General features: G+C 36.5%; 1 protein-coding gene and 1 pseudogene across 9 annotated transcripts in view; one reads left to right on the plus strand and one right to left on the minus strand.

Moving 5' to 3' along the window:
* The window catches only part of PAN3 (poly(A) specific ribonuclease subunit PAN3), a 126,656-nt gene that overhangs the window by 82,338 nt on the left and 18,014 nt on the right, over positions 1–26,304 (minus strand). For 8 of the 9 annotated variants that reach the window (XR_011466320.1, XR_011466319.1, XM_070380481.1 and 5 more), the window contains exons 3-4: positions 25,896–25,962; positions 23,982–24,052 (exon numbers count right to left, since the gene is read on the minus strand). Coding sequence is in view for 7 of the 9 variants with exons in the window: in XM_070380481.1 (XP_070236582.1) it covers positions 23,982–24,052; positions 25,896–25,962 (138 nt within the window). In the remaining 2 variants the exon portion in view is untranslated. The remainder of the gene's footprint in view (positions 1–23,981; positions 24,053–25,895; positions 25,963–26,304) is intronic. The other variant, XM_070380486.1, reaches the window with a different exon arrangement.
* LOC138990276 (centromere-associated protein E-like) lies at positions 4,842–13,476 on the plus strand (annotated as a pseudogene).

Genomic DNA, 26,304 nt, shown 5'->3' on the forward strand with positions numbered 1-26,304 from the left:
TTATTTCCTACTGAGAATCACTCACTTAAAAGAAGCAGCCAATTTCTAAGGAATGGACTTTTTGGTTTTTTTTTAATTTTTAAAAATAAAACTAGGGCAGAGTACCAATTGATCTGTTATAAGGCGTTCTTCAACTTGTACTCAATGAAAAGAAATAATCTCAGACCTTAAAAAAATACACAAATTTCAGTGGTCTTATAAATCTCAGTAATTTGAACAGATTGATACTAAATAAACCATCTAATAAGGGCAAGAGTCATTGGATAATATTATAATAAAGGTAGTAAATAATTTTAATAGTGGTTGGCAGGGTTTTTTATATAGTTAATAACGGTTTCCACCATCTTCCCTCTTTTAATTATAGCAGATCTATACTAAATTGCATCTTAAAGAGAAACTGCCATTTTTTTTCCTTTAAGGAAAAAAACATATTTTCTTGGGAAGGTATCTAATTTAAAACTTAAAATCTGTCTTTACTCATTGTTCTGTCTCAAGACTGCAGAAGTAAATAGTTAAAATTAATTTTCTTCAAAAATTAAACTTAGAAAAGCAACTAGACTACCCATCTACCCAATAATTACAGCAGTGGGTAAAGTTTCATGAAGCCACAATAATTCCACCTCTGTGCAATCTTGAGCCAATTCAATTACTCTCTGTGTTGACATCACAGACAACTTTTGTGAATGAGAATAGAAATATACTCTTCAGAACCAAATTACAAATGAAAGAATTTTAAAGCAAGTTACTTCTAATAACATCGCTCACAACAAATAAGGCTTTGACATACAGCAAAAATAATACAGCCTTAATTAAGCCTTCTAAATTAAGCCACTAATTTAAAATTTGTATTTTAGAAATTGGGCTAAAAAGTACCTGATCAAAAAAGTTCAACATATCAAAGAATATTTATTTAAACAAAATCACAACCTGTCAAGCAGGATCTATATAAGGACACCCAAATTCCAGTCACACATTTGAAAGCAAGATGTTTATTGTTTATATGTTCTTTTGTTATTTAGATCCTTCATAAATCCAGACTTGTTTTTGATCCAGTTACTACTTTAGTGAAATTTATTCTTAGGTAGTTCATTAAGCAATATAGAAAAAAGGTTTAAATGAATCCGATGTATGATTCTCCCTCCCCAACAGCTCTCATATGTTTATTTTTCCAAAGAGGAATTCATTATTCCTCTCCCTCCATCCCATCACGCCCAAAACTTTTAATTAGCCCAAGGCCTTTTCTCTTGGGTAGAAGAAATCACCAAACTTGTGTCATTACAGATTTAAGTTCTTCCATAAATAGCCAGGGATTAAAGGGCTTCCCTGGTGGCTCAGAGGTTAAAGCAGTCTGCCCGCAATGCGGGAGACCAGGGTTCAATCCCTGGGTCCGGAAGATCCCCTGGAGAAGGAAATGGCAACCCACTCCAGTATTCTTGCCTGGAGAATCCCGTGGACGGAGGAGCCTGGTAGGCTACGGTCCATGGGGTCACAAAGAGACGGACATGACTGAGTGACTTCACATACAAAGTCTAATTCAAAAGTAAACTTTCCATGTGATACTGAATGAAAAGATCTAGGGTACTGATACCATTTAAATACCATTATAAGCAACAAAAGACACCTGAAAGAGATGGCAGCAATACAAAGCACAAAGTCAAGAAACACAATACAAAAGCAGTAACATTACAGACAGAAGTCCCATCACAGATAACATAAATTATGGTAAAGTCCCATCTATTTCCAAAGTATCTGAACTATTACTTATCCCTTGAAGGAAAATGTATTTTCAACAAAGCATGTTGAGAGCCTACTTTGTATCAAGAACTATTCCAAGTACTTGGAATACAAGGATGACTACAACACACACCTTTCCCTCCAAAAGAGGACATAACCTAGTAGGTAACAAAGTTGTGCAAACTGAACACTCACTGTGATATTAAAAATGCACATGTAATCAAGGTACCAAAAGAAGAGAGACAAAGAAGCCGTCACAGAGAGGATGAATGCCTGAGCAGTGTTGGAGGAGGAGTGTGTCTAGATAGGAAAAAAAAAACAAAACAAAACAAAACAGAGTGAGCTAGGGAAAAAGATGTATTATAGGCTGGGAAAAATGCACTTGAGGAAGCATATAGGAACTGTGTTGTTAATTAAGAGAAAACTACAAGTTTTCAATCTATCATTAATAAAGGGCCAACCATGAGAGCAAAAGATGAGGCTTGAAAGCAATTTTTAAAACAATTATGAATTGTTTTCTATCACTTGCCAAGGAGTTTGGACTTCATTCCATGGGGGAACTCTTGAAAGCTTGTGAATGAGAATTAAAAAGGCACAGACAAATTCATGGACTCCGGCTATAATCCAGGTTAGGGTTTCCCAAACTCAGCAATACAGACTTTGGGTAATTTTCTGCTGGGGAGGGCTGTCCTGGACCACTGTAGGCCTTTTACCAGCATCTACCCTAGTCGTGACCAAAAATATCTCAGATGTTCCATAGGAGCAGGGGGACAAAACTGTCCACATCTGAGGACCACTGATGTAGGACCACGGGAGCTAAAGGAAACTGCAATGGAAACAGAGGTGAAGGGTTGGCTGGGGAAAGGGCTGCTAGCTTAAAAGCAACTATAGGGATTAAATGAAAGTTAAGGGGCTACGGGAAATAGAAAAGACTAATGGAAGATGAGGAAATAAAGGCCAAACACAATTTTATGGGAAACATTATTTTGCCGCTTGAGTGTCCTACAAGATCCAAACCCCTCCCCCAGAGCAAACAGAAGCACAACTCCCCTTCTCTTTCCCTTAGGTTCCAGTAATCCTTTCCAAAACCAATCTTGAGAACGTGATGGTCAAATAAAAAGGTATGCTTCCTGGTTGATCTCCACTCTTGACAGCCTCCTGCCAGTCCAGTCTGCTAGTTACTATGAAAGGGAAGCACTCTGAAATGTCATGTGCTATTGTTAAGTAAGTAGCTCTGCTGCTTTACCTCCTAGTAGGTCAGCATTTGGAGAAGGGAAAGGCTACCCACTCCAGTATTCTTGCCTGGAGAATCCCCATGGACAGAAGTGCTTGGTGGACTTCAGTCCACGGGGTAGCAAAGAGTCGGACATGACTGAGCCACTAAGCACAGGTCAACATTTAAACATCAAAATTCCCAATCTCTTTTTGTTCCTATGATAAAATATCCTGTAGAACATACACCTTGTCTCTTTCTCTAATACATACAATTTTTACTTTTAAGTCTCAAGATTCACTACAAGTGACTGATTTTTGTCATTCTTCACAAAATCTGAATAAACAGCACAATAAGATAGTTGAAAATAGTTTTACCCTATTTTATTGGGCACTTAAAAAATAACTTAGGGCTTGAACAAAAGTTTTCAAGAAGAAAAAGTTGGAGTTTCAAGAAGAAAAAGTTGGAGACTAGCACTCCTCAACTGTCATGAACACACAGAACATTCTGAAAGTGAAAGTTGCTCAGTCATGTCCTACTTTTTGTGATCCCTTGGACTATACGTTTCATGGAATTCTCCAGGCCAGAATGGACTGGGTAGCCATTCCCTTCTCCAGGGGATCTTCCCAACCCAGGGGTGGAACCCAAGACTCCTGCATTGCAGGTGGATTCTTTACCAGCTGAGCCACCAGGGAAGGAATATTCTGGGGATCTTGTTAGAATGAAGATTCTAACTCAGAAGGCCTGGAATGAAGCATGAGACTCCGCATTTCTAAAAAGCTCCTGGGACTCCTAGTACTGCTACTAGTGTGGTGACCACCCTTCCAATAATAAAGTTCTGGAGAATGTCAGGGAAAGATTTGGATAAGTAACAGCTCATAGTAAAAAAGAAATCCAGGTCCCCCCACCCCACCCAAAAAACAATAGGAGTTCAAGTAGTTAATTAACATCCCAACTCCTACCTTGTCCTAAATACTCAGAGCCTTCAAGGCCATTACTGATAACCCACAAAGCCCTGGCCCTTCAAAACTTCTGGTCCTGGTCCAGTGGTTTAGGACTAAAGGAAGTCCACTCTTATTCTTAATAAAAAAGTCTCCAGACTACATCAAAAGAAACAACAATAAAAGCTAATTTTTAGAACTGTTTTATTTCAAAAACTTAAATGCACACGCACCTTTTTTTAGTTCATTCACTTAACATTGCAGCATAAATATTTTTGCCCTCCCTAGAAACACAATGATAAGATCTATTCTCCCCTCCTAAAAATTTTACAGTCTAGCAAAAGAAAAATCTATAAATACCACTGCTTGTATAGAAAATGTGTTTACAGACCAATTTTCAGAGCACAATTCTTTAGGTAAAACTGCAAAACAGCATCATCTCTATGACACTTTACAGGTCTTATTATTATATATCATAATCTATATTATGTATCACCATCTAATTGCTAGAGAAACAAATTAAATAATAATAAACTAGAGAAATCAATGCTATCCTAGGACAAAGTTTCCAACACTCTGAATTTTAAGAATCTCAAAAACAGAATAACTGTGCTTTCACTATTTATACTCGGAAATAATGAAGGATGATTTACCTAAAGTTATGATGAATGACCCTTTTCAACAATTTACATTTTATTACTCAGAACATGTTTACATACTTTGAAAACAGTAGTACACATGTATGAAATATTATCTCCCTTCAGACAATATTTAATGAACTATTAGCTCATTGACTTTTGCATGCAGTAACAACTCAGCAACCTACCTTGTGCCACTCCTAAGAGTCTGAGGTCCACTAACAAAAACCTCTGGTCTAGAATTTACTGTGCCTTTACTTGAAAACCAACTTTCATTTCTCTTTTAAAACCTCTTCTCTATTCCCTGGGATCCAACCAGGCAGGATGGCTAAGGAAGGAGCCGTAGCTGTCTGCATGCAGGTTCGACTGCTCAATAGCAGAGAAGCAGCGCTTGGAAAAGATACTCAAGTTTACTGGAAAACTGACAATAATACAATTTATCAAGTTGATGGGAGTAAATCCTTTAATTTTGATTGTCTTTCATAGTAATGGAACAACTAAAAATGTGTATGAAGAAAATTGTGCTGTTAATCATAGATTCTGCCATCCAAGGCTAAAATGGTACTATATTTGCCTATGGGCAGACTGCTTCAGGAAAAACATATACTACGATGGGTTCACAAGAGTATTTGGGAGTAACACTCAGGGCAATTCATGACACTTTCCAGAAAATTAAGAAGTTTCCTGTAGGGAATTTCTCTTATGTGTCTCACATGGAGATATACAATGAAATCATTACAGACTTACATTGTGATACTCAAAAAATGAAGCCTTTAATAATTCGGGAAGACTTCAACAGGAATGTGTATGTGGATGACCTCATAGAAGTTGTTTATACATTAGAAATGGCTTTGAAGTGGATCACAAAAGGAGAAAAGAACAGGCATTATGGAATTACAAAACTGAATCAAAGAAGTAGTCTGTTCTCACACCATTTTTAGAATGATTTTGGAAAGCAGAGAGAAAGGTGAACCTTCTAATTCTGAAGGATCTGTCAAAGTGTCCCATTTGAATTTGGTTGATCTTGCAGGCAGTGAAAGGGCTGCTCAAACAGTGCTGAAGGTCTGTGACTCAAAGAAGGCTATAATATAAATCAAAGCTTATTTATTTTGGGACAAGTGATCAAGAAACTTAGCGATGGACAAGTTGATGGTTTCATAAATTATCGAGACAGCAAATTAACATGAATTCTCCAGAATTCCTTGGGAGGAAATGCAAAAACACATACAATCTGCACGATTACGCTTGTGTCTTTTGATGAAACCCTTATTACTCTCCAGTTTGCCAGCACTGCCAAATATATAAAGAATAATCCTTATGTTAACAAGGTATCAAGTGATGAAGCTCTCTTGAAAAGATATAGAAAAGAAATAATGGATCTTAAAAAGCAAATTAGAGGAGGTTTCTTTAGAGACTTGAGCCCAGGCAAAGGAAAAAGACCAACTGGCCCAACTCTTGGAAGAAGACAACCTACTTCAAAAAGTCCACATTGAGAAAATTCAAAACCTAACAAGGATGCTGGTGACCTCTTCTTCCTTAGTATCACAAGAATTAAAGGCTAAAAAAACCCAAAAAGTCCCTTGGTGCGTTGGGAAAGTTAACAAAATGAAGGACTCAAACTACATAAATAAATTTAATATGCCAATGAGCATGACAACAAAAACACAAAAGGCTGCTGTAAGTTTAGAAGAAACTGATGAATCTCTCTGTTCAGTCTGATATTTTCAGTAACACTCTTGATACATTAACTGAGATAGAATGGAATCCAGCAACAAAGCTACTAAGTCAAGAAAACTTAAGAAAGTAAATTCACTTCGTGCTAACTACGATGACCTGGTATTAGACTATGAACAATTAAGAAGAGAAAATGAAGAAATGGAATTGAAATTAAGAGAAAAGAATGATTTGGATGAATTTGAAGCTCTAGAAAGAAAAGCAGAGAAAGATCAAGAGAACGAACTAAGTTCAAAAGTAGAGCTGCTTAAAGGAAGACCAGATTAAGATGCTACAGGAATATACAGACTCTCAGAAGTCAGAACCGTATGAAAATGGACTTGTCATACTCATTGGAAAACATTGAAGATCTACAACAATGAAACAAATGAAACACACTCTGCTTGATGTCAAAACTCTTGATGCCAAGAGAATCAGCATTCCTTAGAAGTGAAAATCTAAAGCTGAAAGAGAAAATATAAGAATTTGCTAGTACATGCAAGCAGATGGAAAATCATATGCAGTTGTATCAAAGTCAGCTGGAGGTGAAAAAGAAAATCCAAGTTGATCTGGAGAATGAATTACAATCTTCTCTTAGTGAAATAACAAAACTCACCTCCCTTATAGATGGTTTCAGTGAAATAACAAAACTCACCTCCCTTATAGATGGCAAAATTCAAAAGATTTGCTCTCTAATATAGAATTGGAAAGAAAAATAACCAATCTGCAGAAAGAACTGAATAAAGCAGTTGAAGAAAATGAAGCTTTGCATAATGAAGTTAATTTGCTGTCAGAACTGAAATCCTGACCTTCAGAAATAGAAATGCTAAGGAAAAAGATACATGATAAATCTGAAGAGCTCTATACAGTAACATTAGAAAAAGACAAATTGTCTTCTGAAGTAGTTGATAAGGAAAGTAGAATTCAAGGTTTACTTGAAGAAATTGGGAACACTAAAAATGACCTACTAACTTCCCAGTTGAGTTGCGAAAGCACTGTTCAGGAATTCCAAGATGTTAAAAATCATCCTATTGAATCTGAGCAAAAGTATAATAAGAAGGTCCTTGAAGAGAATACAAAACTGAATCAAGAAATAGGAAATCTCTCTAAAGAAGCTCAAGAACTTGGTTTAGATTTGGAGGCTTTGAAGACAGACCTCTCTCACAGAATCCAAGAACTTCAGCAAAAAACAACTGAGAATCAAGAAAGATTAAAGGAAGTGGAAGAGCTGAAGGAACAATTAGAAAGTAGAGATTCTAGGCTGCACACTGTAGAAAAGGAAAAAACACTGATTACTGAGAAACTTCAACAAACCTTAGAAGTAAAAACCTTAACCCAAGAAAAAGATGATCAAAAATAACTCCAAGAGAGCCTACAAATTGAGAGGGACCAACTCAAAACTGACATTCAGGGTATTATAAACATGAATATAGACATCCAGGAACAACTACGAAATGCTCCTGAGTCTTAGAAACAACACCAAGAAACAATTAACATGCTAAAAATGAAAATTTCTGAGGAAACTTGCAAGAATTTGCATATAGAGGAAAACTTAGGAGAAACTAGGAATGAATTTCAGGAAAAGATGGTTGGCATAGATAAAAGCCAAAATTTGGAAACCAAAAAAACCCAAGCTCTGATTGTAGATGCTGAGGATAATGAGCTAACTGAGCAACAGAGAACGATGAACTGCAACAAATGTTAGAGTATTACAGCAGAAAAGGAAAAACTGAAGACTTGACCTAAGAGAAAATGTTGAAATGACCATTGAAAACCAGGAAGAATTAAGAATTCTTGGAAACGAACTTAAAAAACAACAGGATATTGTTGCACAAGAAAAGAACCATACCATTAAGAAAGAAGAGCTTTCTAGGACCTGTGAAAAACTAGCAGAAGTTCAAGAAAAGCTAAAGGAAAAGATCCAAGCATCTCAAGACAAACAAGAACAGTCCTTCAATATGAAAGAAAAAGACAGTGAGACTAAGAAAATAATGAATGAGATGGAGCAATTGAAGGAGTAATTCAAAGTCAAAGACTCAACACTACTAAAGCTAGAAATGGAAAAGCTCGAACTGTCTGAAAGACTTCAAGAAAGTCATGATCAAGTGAAAACTGTGGCTAAGGAGAGACAGCTGACCTGCAGAGGCTACAAGAGTTTCTTCAATCTGAAAAGAACCAACTCCAAGAGAAATTGCAGCTAATAATTAGAAACTGAGTTGCTCACTGTCACCTGAAAGAACAAGAGGAAATTATTGGTAAACTGAGAGTGGATCTATCAGAAAGAGAAACTAAAATATCACGCATTCAACAGGAATTAGAAACAGCAAATGAATTACAGAAAAAGATGCAAGAGCTTTATGAGAAACAGTTTATTACCATCAAAGCAATCAGTGAGATTCTGGAAAAAAGGAGTGAACTGGAACAGTTAAAGGAACAGCTCAAAGCCAAAGATTCATCACTACAAAGAATAGAAAGCAAGAGGCTCAAGTTGACTGAAAAACTTCAGGCAAGTCAAGAAGAATTAAAAACCGTAATTAAGGAAAGAGATGGACTGGAAAGGGTACAGGAGGCCCTTCAAAAGTAAAGACACCAACTCAAAGAAAACACTAAAGAAACTGTAGCTGAAGAACTGAAAATCAAAGCAGAAAGCTACTTACATGCTTCTGAAGGAGTGCCAAGAAACCATTAATGCAAGGAATAGTTCAGAGAAGACAGATCAAGGAACAAATATCCAGAGAGTCTTAGGGAATTCAGATGCGGACTTACAGGCAAAGATTCAAGAATTTCGGGAAGAAGAACATCAATGTCTTGAGATGAAAGATGTCAGTGAGATTTGGGAAAAAATATGTGAAATGGAAAACTGGAAGCCACTTGAGGCCCAAAAGTCAACTCTAGAAAATACAGAATGGGAAAACATAAAGTTAACTCAGAGACTCCATGAAAATCTTACAGAAATAAGATCTGTTACAAAAGAAAGAGATGACCTTAGGAATACAGAGGAGACTCTCAAAGTAGAGATAGACCAGCTCAAGGAAAACCTAAGAGAAACAAGTAGAGACCTGGAAAAATGAGAGGAGCTAAGAATTGCCCAAATGAATATAAACGAGCACCAAAAAACTATAGATAAACTCAGAGGAATTGTTTCAGAGAAGATAGATGATATATCAAATATCCAAATGAAATGAGAAAACATAAATACTGCCTTAAAAGCACAGATCCAAGAACTTTAGGAGAAAAAACATCAACTTCTTAAGGTAAAAAATGATCTCAGGGAAAATATGTATCAAACAGAGCAACTGAAGAAGCAATTAGAGACCCAGAATTCAGTCCTGGAAAGCACAGAAATAGAGAACTTAAAGTTGATTCAGAAACTTGATGAAAATGTTGGAGAAATAAAATCTGTTACTAAGGAAAGAGATGACCTAAGAAGAATGGAGGGAACCCTCAAAACGGAGTGAGATCAACTCAGGGAAAGCCTCAGAGAAACAAAAGCTAAAGACCCAGAAAAACAAGAGGAACTAAGAACAGCTCAGGTGCATCTGAAGGAGCACCAGGAAATTACTGATAAACTCAATGGGATAGTCTCTGAGAAGACAGAAGAAATATCAAATATACAAGTGGATTTAGAAAACTCAAATGCTAAATTACAAGAAAAGGTCCAAGAACTGAAAGCAAATGAACAGCGACTTTCTAAGTTAAAAGAAGAAATTAGTGAAACACAGAAAAAAATGTGTGACATTGAGCAACTGAAGAAAGAATTTAAGGTCCAGAGCTTAACCATGAATAAAATAGAAATGGAGAACTTAAATTTGGCTCAGAAGCTTCATGAAAACCTTGAAGAAATGAAATCTGTAATGAAAGAAAGGGAGAACCTCTATATGCAGGTCAGGAAGCAACAGTTAGAACTGGACATGGAACAACAGACTGGTTCCAAATAGGAAAAGGAGTTTGTCAAGGCTGTATACGGTCACCCTGCTTATTTAACTTATATGCAGAGTACATCATGAGAAACGCTGGGCTGGAAGAAGCACAAGCTGGAATCAAGATTTCCAGGAGAAATATCAATAACCTCAGATATGCAGATGATACCACCCTTATGGCAGAAAGTGAAGAGGAACTAAAAACCCTCTTGATGAAAGTGAAAGAGGAGAGTGAAAAAGTTGGCTTAAAGCTCAACATTTAGAAGACGAAGATCATGGCATCTGGTCCCATCACTTCATGGGAAATAGATGGGGAAACAGTGGAAACAGTGTCAGACTTTATTTTGGGGGGCTCCAAAATCACTGCAGATGGTGATGCAGCCATGAAATTAAAAGACACTTACTCCTTGGAAGGAAAGTTATGACCAACCTAGATAGCATATTAAAAAGCAGAGATTATTACTTTGCCAACAAAGGTCCGTCTAGTCCAGGCTATGGTTTTTCCAGTGGTCATGTATGGATGTGAGAGTTGGACTGTGAAGAAAGCTGAGCACCAAAGAATTGATGCTTTTGAACTGTGGTGTTGGAGAAGACTCTTGAGAGTCTCTTGGACTGCAAGGAGATCCAACCAGTCCATTCTGAAGGAGATAAGCCCTGGGTGTTCTTTGGAAGGAATGATGCTAAAGCTGAAACTCCAGTACTTTGGCCACCTCATGCGAAGAGTTGACTCAATGGAAAAGACCCTGATGCTTCGAGGGATTGGGGGCAGGAGGAGAAGGGGACAACAGAGGATGAGATGGCTGGATGGCATCACAGACTTGATAGACGTGAGTTTGAGTGAACTCCGGGAGTTGGTGATGGACAGGGAGGCCTGGTGTGCTGCGATTCATGGGGTTGCAAAGACTGAGCGACTGAACTGAACTGAACTGAAGGAGAGTGGAAGAGACTCTCAAACTGGAGAGACCTACTCAAGGCAGACTTGCAAGGAACCATAGTTAGAGAACTGGAAACACACACAACTAAAAATTGTTCATATGCATTTGAAAGAACACCAAGAAATTATTGATAAATTCAGAGAGAGTTTCAGAAAAATATCTCAGATTTCAAATATGCAAAAAGATTTAAATAAATCAAAAGATGAATTACAGAAAAAGGATCAACAGAACCACAAAGAGGTAAAATATGAAAAAAATATGTGATGGAAACCAACACCTTACAGGAAACCTAAGAGAAAAGTGCTTTAGGATAAAAGAGCTTCTGAAGAGATACTCAGAGATGAATAATCACTATGAATGTTTAAATAGATTGTCTCTTGACTTATAAGAATGAAATTGAAACCCAAAAAGAGCTTTCAATTAGAGTAAAAGCGAACTTCTCACATCCATATCCACAAACCCAACAAATCCAGAAACTTCTTACTGTAAACCAGAGGTGTTCCATGGAATTTCATACAGTCGTGATGAAGCTTCAGTATGTGCTAAGCTATATTGCAAGGACAAGGGAAGAAAAACATGAATCCATCAATAAATTTGAAATGGCTTTTATTGATGAAATGGAAAAGTAAAATGAACTGCTAATGGAAATATAGCGCCTTCAACAAGATTATGGCATTATCACCTGGAGAATCAAGGGACCTCAAATTGAGCCAGATCATGGATCTACATATCGAAGAAATTCTCAAGGATTTCTCAGAAAGTGATTTCCATAGCATAAAGACTGAATTTCAGCAAGTACTAAGTAACAGAAAAGAAATGACTCAGTTTTTGGAAGAGTCGCTGAAATGCTCATTTTGATATAGAAAAGTTTAAAAATGTCATCCGGAAAGAAAATGATAGTATTTGCCAAGTGAATAACGTCTATCATAACAAAATAACTGCTATAATGAATGAATTAACAGAGTCTGAAGAAAGAAATGCTACCATAGCCAAAGAATGGGAGCATGATCTGAAATCAATGAAAGAGAACAATGAAAAACTATTTAAAAGCTACTAAACTTTGAAGCTCTCCCTGATCTCTGGTGCCCCTGTTAATCCTACACAAGACAGGCAACCTCAAGTCACATCAAGAGCTACACAGCAAGCCACAAGGAAGATTCAAGAGCTGGAAACATCACTCCAGGAAGCTAAAGAAAGTACTCTGCATATGGAGGGCAAGATGATGATGATGCAGAAAGAACTCGAGATGACTGATGACATAATAGCAAAACTTCAACGGCAAGTTAATGAATCAAATGAATGCCTTGGAAAAAACAAAAGATCCAAGTACTTCAGGACAAAGCTGCTTTTTAAGAGCTAAGCCTTATAAAGAAGAAACTGAAGATCTCAAAACGAAGCTGGTGAAAATAAGACCTGGAGAAGATGAAAAATGTCAAGGAGTTTGAAAAGGAAATTGCTTCAACAAAAGCCACTGTAAAATATCAAAGAGAACTTATAAGGCTATGGAGAGAAAATCTTAGAAGACATCAACAGGCCCAAGGTACCTCAATGGAATCAGAACATATTGATACTCAGCCTTCAAATAAACCCTTAACCTGTGGAGGTGGCAGTGGCATTGTACAAAGCACTAAAGCTCTTATTCTGAAAAGTGAATACATACAGCTAGAAAAGGAAGTTTCTAAGTTAAAGCAGCAAAATGAACAGCTAGTAAAGCAAAAGAATGAACTGTTAAGTGAGGTCAAGACATGGAAGGAGAGCAGTTAAGAGAGAGGTTCACAAAGAAGTAACTTGATCCAAAGTCTCCTAAAGTGACTGGGACACTCTCTAAAAAGAGACACTGTATATTTCTCAATGCAAGGAACCAAATGTCCAAGATCCTGTACCAAAGGAGTCACCGAAATCTTGGTTTTTTCATTACTGATCAAAGTCTTTGCCTGGAGAAGGAAATGGCAACACACTCCAGTATTCTTGCCTGGAGAATCCCATGGACAGAGGAGCCTGGTGGGCTACAGTCCTTGGGGTCGCAAAGAGTCGGACATGACTAAGCAACATGGCAGTCTTTGCCAGTACCTCCTCCAGTTCGCTATTTTGGTAACTCAGGTTTAGGCCTTTGTACAGAAGAACAAATTTCTGAAGCGGAGACCATGGATGCCCAGCCAGGTCCTTGGCACATGTCAGGAAAAGATGTGCCTGAGTGCAGGACTCAGTAGACTCTGCCACTTTTCTGGTGGCCCAGCATTCCATGTTTGGAAGTGTCTGTGTTTATATCTTTATGTGTCTATCCCTTGCAGTCATGTCACAAACCAACTTAATTTCAGTTCAGTTTCCACTCTGCCACTACAACTGGAAGATGAAGGAATGGAACGAATTCCCATAATCTAGAATGGTGATAGCAATAGACCTTCTTCTTAAATGTGGTAATTCTTTAGAAGTCGAACAGTTTTATTTATTTACATGCTTTAAAGTTACTGAAGGGAAAAAAAAAACCTCTCTGATTCACAAAGGTCTTCCCTCAATTAATTAAATATCCTGGTGGCTTAGCATATTTGTTATTATGAGAACTAAATATATGATTACATTTACATTAACCATCAGTGGTTAATCTAAACCCACTGGAAAAAAATAGACTAACTGATTAAAACCATTTGAATATTTAAAATCAAATATTTAAAATTAGCTAATTTCCGTATAGACAAAGGGAACTACTTCTACTTAACTTATTAATCAGGTGTGTTAACACACCTGGACTTCAAAGGCTTCTACACCTAATTAATTTAGAACAGTAAATCTAAAACTACAAATGATTATAAATTGGACTCCAATCAATTTTCTCCATGAGTAAAAGATTTAAAAATCAAAAGCAAAACCAAGTCAACCTCAAAGATCATGTTGCATTTTATCCTGCATTCATTATCAGTACCTGTAGGCTTTTCACAGTAATATATTAGGTCCCTTCCATTTTCATTGCTTAAATAAAGCCAGTTATATATAGGATGGAATGGTGACTAGGTCTATAGAAAGTGGGTCTATGGAAAAACAGTCAGTCATTATTAAAGACTCATGGGCAGGTAAACATCTGTAAATGAAAAAGACCTTTTAACTTGTGCAGTCAATACAGAAATCATACATAGGTTGAGAAGATGAAAATAGAGGACACTGCTGGGTAAAAAGTAATCCAAATCATATCAAATGTAGCACAGCAGGAGTTATACAGACACACAGAAACATATTTTTAAGCTCTACTGAGTAAGATCTTAGGAGTAGTCTGAAATATTATTTACCCAAATTTAAGAAAGCTTAATGGAGAAGGCAATGGCACCACACTCCAGTATTCTTGCCTGGAAAATCCCATGGACAGAGGAGCCTGGTAGGCCGCAGTCCATGAGGTCGCTAGGAGTCAGACACGACTGAGCGACTTCACTTTCACTTTTCACTTTCACGCACTGGAGAAGGAAATGGCAACCCACTCCAGTGTTCTTGCCTGGAGAATCCCAGGGACCAGGGAGCCTGGTGGGCTGCCGTCTCTAGAGTCGCACAGAGTCAGACACGACTGAAGCGACTTAGCAGCAGCAGCAGCAAGAAAGCTTAAAAGCAGTCATTACTTCTGTTTTTAAAATTCAATGTTAAAATGTAGTTTTATGCCACCAAAAATGAGATCAGTTGTTAAGACCACATTCAATCTCTAAAGATCTGGGAACACCAAACTACAACTTCTTTTATTCTTTTGCTTTAGAATAGAACCAGAAAACAAGATGTAGAGAAATAAAATACCATGCCAATGTTGTTAAAACTTTTAAGTGTGAGTAATGTTGTTTTAAAGTTATTTCTACAATAAACTATCACCTGTAATGACCATAAAAATTTTTATAACAACTTTAGTCTCTTATCAAAAGCAATCATCATCCTAAAATGCCTATTTGCTTATGAGCAAAAGGTTCCCTTTTGATTTATGTGTCCCCTTACTTAAATTCAATCTTGAAATGAAGCAGAACATCTTTAGCAAGGCCCTTTACCATGACTGAACTTTAAGTAGTGGTTAATCAAAAGTAATCCAACACTGAGAAACAGATAAACAGATGTTTCTAAACTGCAAGACTATAAGCAGCATAGACTAAAACAACTACCATCTGATAAGCACAATGCTCTGTGGTAAGCACTTCACAGCGTTAATATTATGTAATATTCAAAATCCTGTGAGATAGGCACTATTATAATACCAACTTTAGAGATGAGAAGGAGGGTTTAGAAGAGGCTAAAATAATTTGCCTATAATCTCAAAACTAACATAAGGTCCTAAGGTCAAGCTGCAGAGCTTGTACTCAACTATGGTATTCTGCCTCAATCCAAAAAAACTTATTCTACATTCTATAATATTCCTTAACATTATAACATAATGTAAACATTACAATATTAACATTATTCTAGCTACTCCTAAAATGACCAAATTCCTAAATTAATCTTTCTTTGAATCTAATTGGCATGGATGGGGATTTTGAGTTGCAGAGACTTTATTAAGCCACTCTACCTTCCCCACTTTCAAAACACAAGGAAAACAAATCTTGAGAATTAAGTAGAGTTACATAAAGTAAACTTACATAGTTTTGGTTAAATTCAGCTTTAAAATTAGGCTAGCATGTTTGTGCATGAGAATTCTAAACTGATCTTTACTCATTTATTCCTGACCCCTACTTCCTAAGAAAACAGGGATGAACCATCAGTAGTGCCAAGCTCTTAGCATCAGCTACAATGCTTCGTAAATACAATGCCCAGAGTAGAGTGTCAAGAAGCCAACTAGAATATCTCAGAATGATCCACTAGTTTCCAAATGCAGTAGCAAATGCAGCATGGTTTTACTAAACTGTCATTATTAGGTAAGAATCAACTCAAAATCCCAAAAGCTAAAGCTAAATAATGATTATCATCAAAAACATCGGACATGAGTTTGAGCAAACTCCGGGAGATGGTGAAGGACAGGGAAGCCTGCAGTCCATGGGGTCCCAAAGAGTTGGACACAACTTAGCACCTGAGCAGCAGCAACAACAGCATTAAATACTGCATACAAAAGCCATGCTGCTTCAGTGTTTAAATACAGTAGTAAGATAAACACCAACCAACCAGACACATCTTACAAAAAAAAAAGCCTCCAAAACAAAAACTCACGTAAGATTTTTTTAAAAATCAATAGAACAAAATTCCCTTGAAATCATCAATTTTGAAAACTCTTAACAAAAGCAAGCTGTCACTGTACAGAAGCATTAATTAAAATAAAGTTCAGAAAATATGTGGCTGAACTCCTAGCTTGCTACAACCAATTTATTCTGCTTTATCCAAGGCATACCTCTATCTAAACACAATTCTAGAAGTTTATCCTGGATGACTCTTGATTTATGAGGGAAAGAAAGTTAACTCAAAGTTGAGTCATTTTCGACAGGAACTATCATATTTATAAACAAGTTTCTAATCCAATCCATCATTTTAAGAAAGAATAGACTAATTGGGGTTAAACAATAGGATGAATGGCACATATAAGTCTGAGGATTCATATGCAGGTAAGACAGAAAATGTAACTGTTTGCTAAGGGAAGCTGAATACTATAGGTCTTTAGCAATAAAAATGTTAGTGGATTCACATTCCATAAAAACAATGACAATCCTTTCAATATTCATCAGACAGGTTTTATTTTAACAAAAATGAGCTTAAGGTTTCATTCTTTTTTAATGTACTTAATAACATTAAGTATGACATTTCAGAACTAAGAGCATAAATGCTTAAGTACCTAATAAAGAGTTTACAACAAATTTAAGAAGGACAGCCCAACAGAAAAGCAAGTTGAAAATGAAAAGTGAAAGTGAAGTCGCTCAGTCCTGTCCAACTCTTTGCAACCCCATGGACTGTAGCCTACCAGGCTCTTCCATCCATGGGATTTTCCATGTGAGAATACTGGAGTCAGTTGCCATTTCCTCCTCCAGGAGATCTTCCCGACCCAGGGATTGAACCCAGATCTATCACATTGTAGGCAGACACTTTACCGTGTGAGCCACGGGGGGAGTCCAAAATAAGCAAAGGACACACACACAAAAATCCAAGGTCAAAAAGCATAAAGGAGAAGCTCAACAGTTAATCAATCAATGCAATCAAATGTTAACAGTGAGGGGCTTTTGACTATAAAATGACAATGAAAGATTTCTACATCTGTTTTCAAGGCTACTGAAAAATCAGCACCCATGAGTAGAAATACAAATTTGTGCAGCATTTCTGAAAAGTTATCTATCAATTATTAAAAGCTTGATTTTGTATTATTCCCTAGAAATACAAAAAACTGTAAAAAACTGACACTGAGATAATCACGTAAATCAAAAAATAGACAGGTATAGGTCAATCAATGTTATAATATCCTCCTCTTCGTGTTACCAGTGGTCTCTCTCCACTACTTCATTTTTCCTTATAGAAGACTCAGTGCTTATTTTGCCCTAAAGAGATTTTTGTTTTTCTCTGAATGTAACTAAATATTATCTATAGTAGTCCAAGTAAATTACCTGATTTCTCTAAATCTCCCATTTTCCAATCTGTGAAATGGAAAAAACAATGTCTCTCAAAGAACTGCTGGGGTGACTAAATGAGATAATGAAATTATAAAACATTTAATTTTATAAAAGAATTACCATATTACCTGAAACAGATATAGAAAACCACTGTCAACATAAATAAAATTAAGTTTCTGTCTGCCAAGGATTCACTGAGAAACTCCCAGATGTACTTTCACCAAATTTGACAGATATGTTTGAGAAGCTAACGGTTATGTGAGGAGTCAAAAATTCAAATGTTGGAGGAGGAGGGATCTGAATATTTTAAAGATGAATGTTCTCAGAGCAACTATAAGAGAAGGCCTTTCCAAAGGGTAACTAACACAGTCTGATCTAGCGTGAGCAGCGACTCATTTAATAACAGTAAACAATTCCCAAACAAGACTAGAAAGGTTTGGCTAACATCAAGTTTTACCAATAATAGCTACCGTTTATGGGGCATTTCTCATTTAGTCCTCATAACAACTCAACAAACCAGGTATTAAGTATAATATTTTTCTCATTTTGCAAATGAAGACACAAAAAGGTTTAAGTAAGTTTAAAGACCCAATCAGTGTAGATTAGGGGATTCAATTCAAACTGCCCGGCATACAACTTCCATTAAACCTTGACCATTGTTCAACGCTACTGAATTATTACTATTTCTAACAGTTTGCTCTTAGAGAAAAATAAAAACTCACCATGAGCTCTGAGCAAGCTACAAACAGGAACCAGGATGCTCCTCTGAACTCCAACAAGTATACCATACATATCCCTAAGTCTAAAACTTGAGCACATTTCCACAGGATAGCAAGAGGAGGTGAACAGAGGATCAGTCGACTCCATAACAGAATAGCTCAGAGTGTTAATTTGGAATTCTGAACACAATTTTCCATAGGAACATTCCTGTACAACATTCATGGGGAAAAGATCCCGATATGGCTCACCTGGAAATCTAAATACTAAGTAAAACAACATCTGAGAATATATTAAATGCTTAAAAATGGTTTCACAGGTGATGCTTTGTATTGTGATACCCATTAAGATTTATTTTTTGATGTCTTCTCCATTTTCTCCTCATCCTCCCCCCTAACCCGCCCCGCCCAAGACCAATACTCGGTTTTGTGTTCAATGAGTCTAACCATCTGAAGGATTAAGGAAGGATTTACATCCCAGATTGTCTATGCCACAATCCTATAGATTTCTCCAAATTCATTTTAGCTCTTGCCAGTTTGTTAGTCCTGTTCGGTTCCCTATGTAAAAGTATGCAACATAAAAGTCACCTTTTGAAGAACATTAGAACAGAAATGTACACAAAAACTTTTAAACGTCAAAGTAATCAGAAATCATAAAATACACATCTCAGAAAACTTTGTAACAGAGATGATGAACAGAGGGAAAGATGCTCTTGAAATTGAGAACAGTGGGGAGGAGGCTCCACACTGAGATCGGGGGAATCATCCGGAGCTAGGCCAACCCCAGCCTAGGCCCAACCCAGCCTCCTCTCCTCACAAATAAGCCAGGAGCAGATACCCAGGCCTCCTCTGATCCTGCCTCCCTCATCCTAACAAAGAGCTTTACAATCAGGAACAGAAGAAATAAACATGATATTCACAAGTCTCTGTCCCACAGAATTTAACTTGGTGTTAAAATCTAAAAAACTTAAAAAGTGCAACTGTTATCCCACTACTAGAAATGTCAATAAAATACAAATGCCCAGGTAAAAGCTGCACATTGACTGAAATGTCGTACTAAAGTACAATTAAAACAAAAGAAATGTAAATGACAAGCACCAGAGCCTTTTTGCTTTAATTTGGGAAGGGAAGAAAGCTAAATACAAAAATGACTAGATGACTAAAAAAGAGGGCAAAGTACCATGAGTGTTATACAGCAGGAAGCCAAAATTGCCAGACACAAATTCTGCAGGAACTTTTATCTCAATCATCGGTGGTCACACGGCTTAGCAAGAATAGTCAGCAGATGTCATCACGTCATTTACAAATATCTGTATTCTTTACATCAAACTTTATTTTAAAGAGACTGTCCCTGAGGATTTCTGACAGAAAATTTTACTGCTGTCCAGATCACATTTGTGATTCACAGTGGTTCTCAGGTCCTTTTCTATCATACCAATTCTCAGCTTGATCTATCTACCTTGTTGTTACAGTTTCCTCATGCACTGATGTCTAATATATTACCTCCCATTTTCAACAAAATTCCAGCTCGTGTTTTGGGGGGTTATCTCTCCCACTGAGCATACACCCATAATTCAATTTCTTCTGCCATCACTCCTGGCCAATAATAACTGTATACATTTTCAAGTAATGGTACTTTTCGTATTTATATGTTCATAATGTAGAAAATTAAAAAAAAAAAAAAATCAGTGCTTCTCAAATATCAGTTGTGAAGGATCATGTTTTTAAAATTTCCTCGGAGAAGGCAATGGCAACCCACTCTAGTACTCTTGCCTGGAAAATCCCATGGACGGAGGAGCCTGGTAGGTTGCAGTCCATGGGGTCGAGAAGAGTCAGACAGGACTGAGCAATTTCACTTTCACTTTTCACTTTCATGCATTGGAGAAGAAAATGGCAACCCACTCCAGTATTCTTGCCTGGAGAATCCCAGGGACGGGGGAGCCTGGTGGGCTGCCGTCTATGGGGTCGCAGAAAGTCAAACACGACTGACGTGACTTAGCAGCAGCAACAGTCGCTGACATGGGGGCAAGGTCTGCTCTGAGCCCTCAGGAGGGAGCTGGCACAGGGTCCTTGGAGTGTTAGAGGGGAAGGGGGCTCTGTGGGGGCACCTAGAGGTGTGACAGGAGGCCCTCACTCTGAGCTGGGGCAGGGAGGGGGACACATTCTAGGCAGCTAAGCCAATACTCTGGGCCCTTAGCAGAGAAGGGCCAGTTAAAGGACTCTGTTGGCCACTCCTGTCCGGTGGTAGCCCAAGGCATGACTTCCTGATAACCCATCTCAGCTGCTTTTTCTCCAAAGCAGACCACCTTCCCCCACTGACGGCCTGCCCCTCAGCAGCAAGTCAGCCACGTGGACAGCTGCCTCCTGCCATATCCACACCTTCCATGATGATAGAAGCTGACGTGTATTAAGCACACAGTAGGAGCCTACTATCAGCTCAAGAACCGTGTGCTGGCTGCTGCACTCAGCACTTCCAAAGATTGGCACAGGGGACTGCACACTTCAACCCACAAGCCAAATCCTGTTTTTGCCTGTGACCTAAGAGTGATTTTGGTGTTTTGTTTTTTTTTTAATACTGTTAAAAATATCAAAAGAAGGACCGTTTGTGACATGAAAACTATATGCAATTCAAATTTCAGTGTCCATAATAAAGTTTTATTGGAACATGAAAAAAAAAAAAAAACTAAAATTTCCTATGCATCATGGTCCTATACATTATTCATAAAATACACGTAAACTACTAGAAAATGATGACATATTTGGATGTTGTGGTATTATCAAACTGTTACAGAAGTTTCTAAACATTTACTTTCAATGTTTTAACTTATCTTCCTAGCTGCGGTCACTTGACACACCATGAGCAGCAGTGCCCTAAGGCATATATTCTTAGCATACAGCTCTTCTTCATGTATCTAACAACAATAAACCACCCAAACAAAGGTATTTACCCAGCTATGAATCTCTGTACTGTTTTTTCACAGCACACATTTTACTTCAACAAGTCCTTACAGAGACAAGGCCCTCAGCCATAGTCTCTTAGTTCACCTGTGATAGAAGAGAAATTTTTAAATTTCCTGAAGATACCAACTCTCTACTTGCAATAAAACGATACCTTCTGCTTAGCCTCTTTGCTTCTCCATATTCCTCATCTTCAAAAACCACAACTCAAACATCTTTTCTCCACAAACTCTTCTGGATCTAGAGAAATCTCTGCTATGTAGCAATCACCTCACATTTAAATTTGTAATGATTAATACATTGCTTTGTAAATTTTTTCTAGTAGATTCATGCACTGCCTCTTGAATTAGATTTGAGGAAAGCAGAAAAAAACATCAGTTGATTCTTCTTATATGTTCCATATAGCCCACAGTAAGACTGCTCACAATAAAAATACCTGACTGACCTGATCCAAAGAATTCACATATTCCAGAGGCAAAAATTAGCATTTGCAGCCCAGGGATTGGCCCAACTGAGATTTTCAGAAAAGTATTTATCTAACTATGAAATAGTAGTAAGTATGGCCCAAACACCTGTTTTCCAATCTCATTATGAAATAAAATGTCACTGAGTAATCATGATAGCCTGCTTAGATCACCTGGAATTATGGTTAAATATTTACAAAAATGTGAGTTACTTCCCCTAAACTACGTCATTAAACAGACATTATAAATTACAACAAAAGAACAGTCAGTCTCCATGTGTGTTTACTTCACAGCATGCAACAGTCTCATACCAACAGTTTTTCTAATACAAAGGAATCTTAAGCCCTCTCAACTATTAACGATTTAAAAACATATGCAACGTGTACCCATAGACTGCTAAGTATATAGTCCACTACTGGGGAAAAAAACTAAACAAACCTCTATGTCTCTACATATTATTTCAAATATAAATGGCAATAAAATATGGTCCTTCAAAGGTATAACATATGAATCCTGAGTTTCTAAGTAGATGTTGACACGTAGGTCCTTTCAGTTCACCCAGTCATTGAACTTTAGACATGGAAGACACCACAGCAATTATTCAGGCCATGCTCATCATTTCACAGATGTGAATATTACAGCGTAGGAAGCTGGCCCAAGGTCACAAAGCTAGAGATTCAGGATCTCAAAAATTACAACCAATGCTCCCTTCACTAGACTAATCTGCTTCCATCTGGATACATTTTAATATCTCTCCACATACAGATTTCACCTCTCTAGTAACATTTCCTTCCATTATTTCCCTTTACTAAAATAAATTTTAGGAGAATGGGTATTATAACCTCCTTTTTTTCAATCTCCAGGGATTTTTACTGCTTTTCTCAAAAATTAATGTCAGCAGCTCTAAATCATGTATTTTAACTTTAAGATGCAGTCCACCAAACCCTCATATTAGGAACACTTAAGGATTTATTTGCCATTCTACTTTTACTTTTTATTCATTCATCGGAAATGCTACTCACCACAGTTAACTGATTATTATTTTTAAAAACGTAAAAAGGCCACTGGGGGGACCCTTAAAACTACTTAGGGGCTTTTTAATTTTCCCAACACTAAGAAGCTCCAGGTAACTTGACGTCTAGGTTGTACCGGCTACCTAGCCCGTTCCTATCTCCTGCTACAGTGACAGGCTTTATCTACTGTCACTTCTCACCATCACCAATGAGTCTGCTTGTGTTCAATGTTTCTTAAAAGCATGTTGTAATTACATACTTATTCTCATCTGTTTCAAAATGGAGATAATAATAGGTACATGAGGATACTGATGTAATTTATACCTGACCCCATATTTTTTTGGTCTAGAGAACATTTTCTTGAAATTCATTGAATTTATCTAGTCTTCTTGAAATTCATTTAATTCTACCTTTTGAACAGATACTTCCTAAAAAGCACCTTAAGCTTATACCAGTTTTCTAAAATTAACATTCTTTTCTTTTTAATCTTTCTCCCATTACTTAGGAAACTGAATTAGTTGTAATTTCATAGTAATTTCCACCAAAATTTACAATCTCCTGAATATTTAGCTGCTATTCCTAACCAAAAGTACCACCTCCTCTAGATTATTATTACTATTAACATAATGATTCTCATTAAGACTCAAAGGCACCAAACTATAATAAACTAATAGAGGTACTTCAAAATCTATTCAACCTCAATTTCAAATAAAATTAAATTTCTAATATGAAGAGATTTTAAACTGTTTTTAAACAGTTGGGCCAGTTATGAAAAGCTAAAGATTAAGTGTGCCTTTTAATGAGAAATTTAGATTAGGGGAGAAATCTTTGAAATTTAGACAAAGCAGTCAGAAAATAAAATAAAAAGATGATTAACATGTCTACAATGGGTCACAGAACAGCAACTACAACATTAAATGTTTATCTTACAAAGAGAATGCATTAAGATTTTTTTAAATGAGCAAAAATAAGTAGAAGAATTTCATTCCTTCACATAGAAAGTCTCTATATCATACACAGAGAGCAAACAAAATTCTACTTTAAGAGATATACAACAAGGGAAAAGGTTAACAAAAGGCAAGAAGAACATTCCAGTCCTCCCCTACTTAAGAGAACACTGACCACTATGTCGGCAACACCCCCGTGTCACCCCTATGTTCCATTTAGTTTCATATAAGTGTCCATTGCACCTACCTTTCTTCTCTGAGAGATGTTGAGGGCACCAAAGTCATTAAACAAGGATGAAGCAGGTGAAGTTAGAGGATCTGGAAGGTAAGTTACATAAGTTTCCACACAGGCAACTCAGGACACCTACAAATCTAATAGACATTTAACCCAAATGCTTATAAATAATAATAAAAATCATATTCCACAATATCAAACTCAATGCTCACACACAGAAGATGTTCAAATATTTTCTGAGGGAAGGAAACACAAACTGGAGGATACTTGATTCAGCCAATATTCAGTGCACATTTATTCAGCAACTATACAGATAAGGATGTAACTATTTGCTCAGAACCAAAAGAAAAATAAAATAGAAAAAAAAAAAAATAATCTTAACCATGTTATTAGAAATGTGTTTATTAAGGAAGTCTACCTGTAGCCTGTGTTCCTGAGACCACGTCATAAGAAATACAAAAGGGGGAGGGGGGAGGGGAAGGTAGTCAAACAGTCAAACATAACTGAGAGATAGGGCTTGGACTTTAACAATCAAGGCCTTAAAAACCATCTACCCTGCAGAGTAGTCCATAAAGTTAAGTATATCACCACATTTTTGACAGTCATACTAAAAGGATAAGGCAAATTAAGTTTTTAAAGATGGGGCTATTAAATGTTTCAAAATACTAACACGAAATTCAAAGACTTTAAAGGTTCAAAGTTCCATTACTCTGTGGCCGGAAGTTATAAACAAAAGTGTATCTCTAAATTGTTTCTCACTTAACAAATCAAAATGAGTTTCTGAAAAGGAATTTATGATATGCACCCAAACATTTTTATATTCATTTCTGAGCTTTAGTTATTCTTTATGTTTCTCATTAAACTATCTGTGAAATCCTTAAAAAATACAGTAAATTTTCTCATTTAAAGGAGACTTAAATCTCTTTATAATGCAATACATAAAACTGCTGCTATATTTCTCCAGCTTCTTGTGTCTGGATTTTCATGGTTTAGTCCTTCATTAGAATTAACACTAATTTAATATAATTAATAATGCAAAGAGAAAGAAGTTAATAAAATCCTAAGACACTAGATTTTTATGTAATTATACATTTAAACTCTTTAAAAATAGGTATTATTCGTCTTTTATGCTACCTTTGATAGTATAAAGGACCAAGTCAGCATATAAACTCTATGGAAACACCAAAAATACTACAATGCTACACATCAGTTTCTAATAATTCAATATTAAAATATTGCTACTTTTTCCTACAGTGAAAGAAAGCTGAAATTTCCAAGTAGTGAGAGGCTTGATACACATACATAAAATATCTATCTCAAGAAACAATCAACATGCAAATTCTTCTTCTCATTATTATAAATAACTGCTTGCACCAATACTCAATTGTAACATACTTTTTAAAAAAACATTCCTGAATGTATTTTTAAAATAGGATACAGAAAGATAAAGAAGAAATGTTTATTTTTGAATTAGGATACAAAAAGGAAATCCCGTATCAAAAGTCTTAAAAACGTCCATAATCTTAAAACAGTAATTTCATGTATAACAGTGTTTCCAAAAGAAATAACTCAAAATATGAACACAGATTCATACACACAGTCCAATATTGGAGTGTAATCTTTAAAAAAAACAGAAGCAAAGTAAATTATGAGAATAAACAATAGGATTCAATTTACAATGATTGAGAAACATTCACGCTATAATTTAAAAGTATATTTAATGTGATCTTAAGTATTATTATGTATATACTTAAGTCTATTTTATGTGCGTTTATCTCCAAATTTTGTTACCTCTTAGTGTGAAGATAATAGATCATTTCTACTTTATTCCTTATATCTATAATTTTCAAAATCTCTACTGTGGACATATTGTTTTTAGAGTCAGAAATACACATACCTATGAGAGAAAAAGGGATGGAGTCTTACCGTGGCCTGCGTATGGCTTGGCACTGTCATTTAGAAGGCTTGGGGAGCTGCTACTATTGGTCATTCTCTGAAAATTAAAATATATATACATAATATCACTGAAGAATGCAGAATTAAGAATAGTCAACCGATTAGGTTTAGACTGACCCTCTTTGCGTCTACCCCTCCAACCCATTGTTCACGTCAGTGACACTCTCACCTTCCTATAATGCTGCTGCATGGATTACAATCACGTAGGCAGAAACTTATTTTACTCATTAGCCAGGTATTTAAAACCAAAGTCACAGAACCATTTTGAACTGCACTTCCATAACTTACTAGCCTGAGCAAGACACATAACTACTCAGTTTCCTTCTTCGTAAGTATCCATCTGGGGGATGTGAATGACAGAGTCGATAACTACTATCTC

Source organism: Bos mutus, chromosome 12, assembly GCF_027580195.1.
Source record: "Bos mutus isolate GX-2022 chromosome 12, NWIPB_WYAK_1.1, whole genome shotgun sequence".
Classification (NCBI taxonomy): Eukaryota; Metazoa; Chordata; class Mammalia; order Artiodactyla; family Bovidae; genus Bos; species Bos mutus.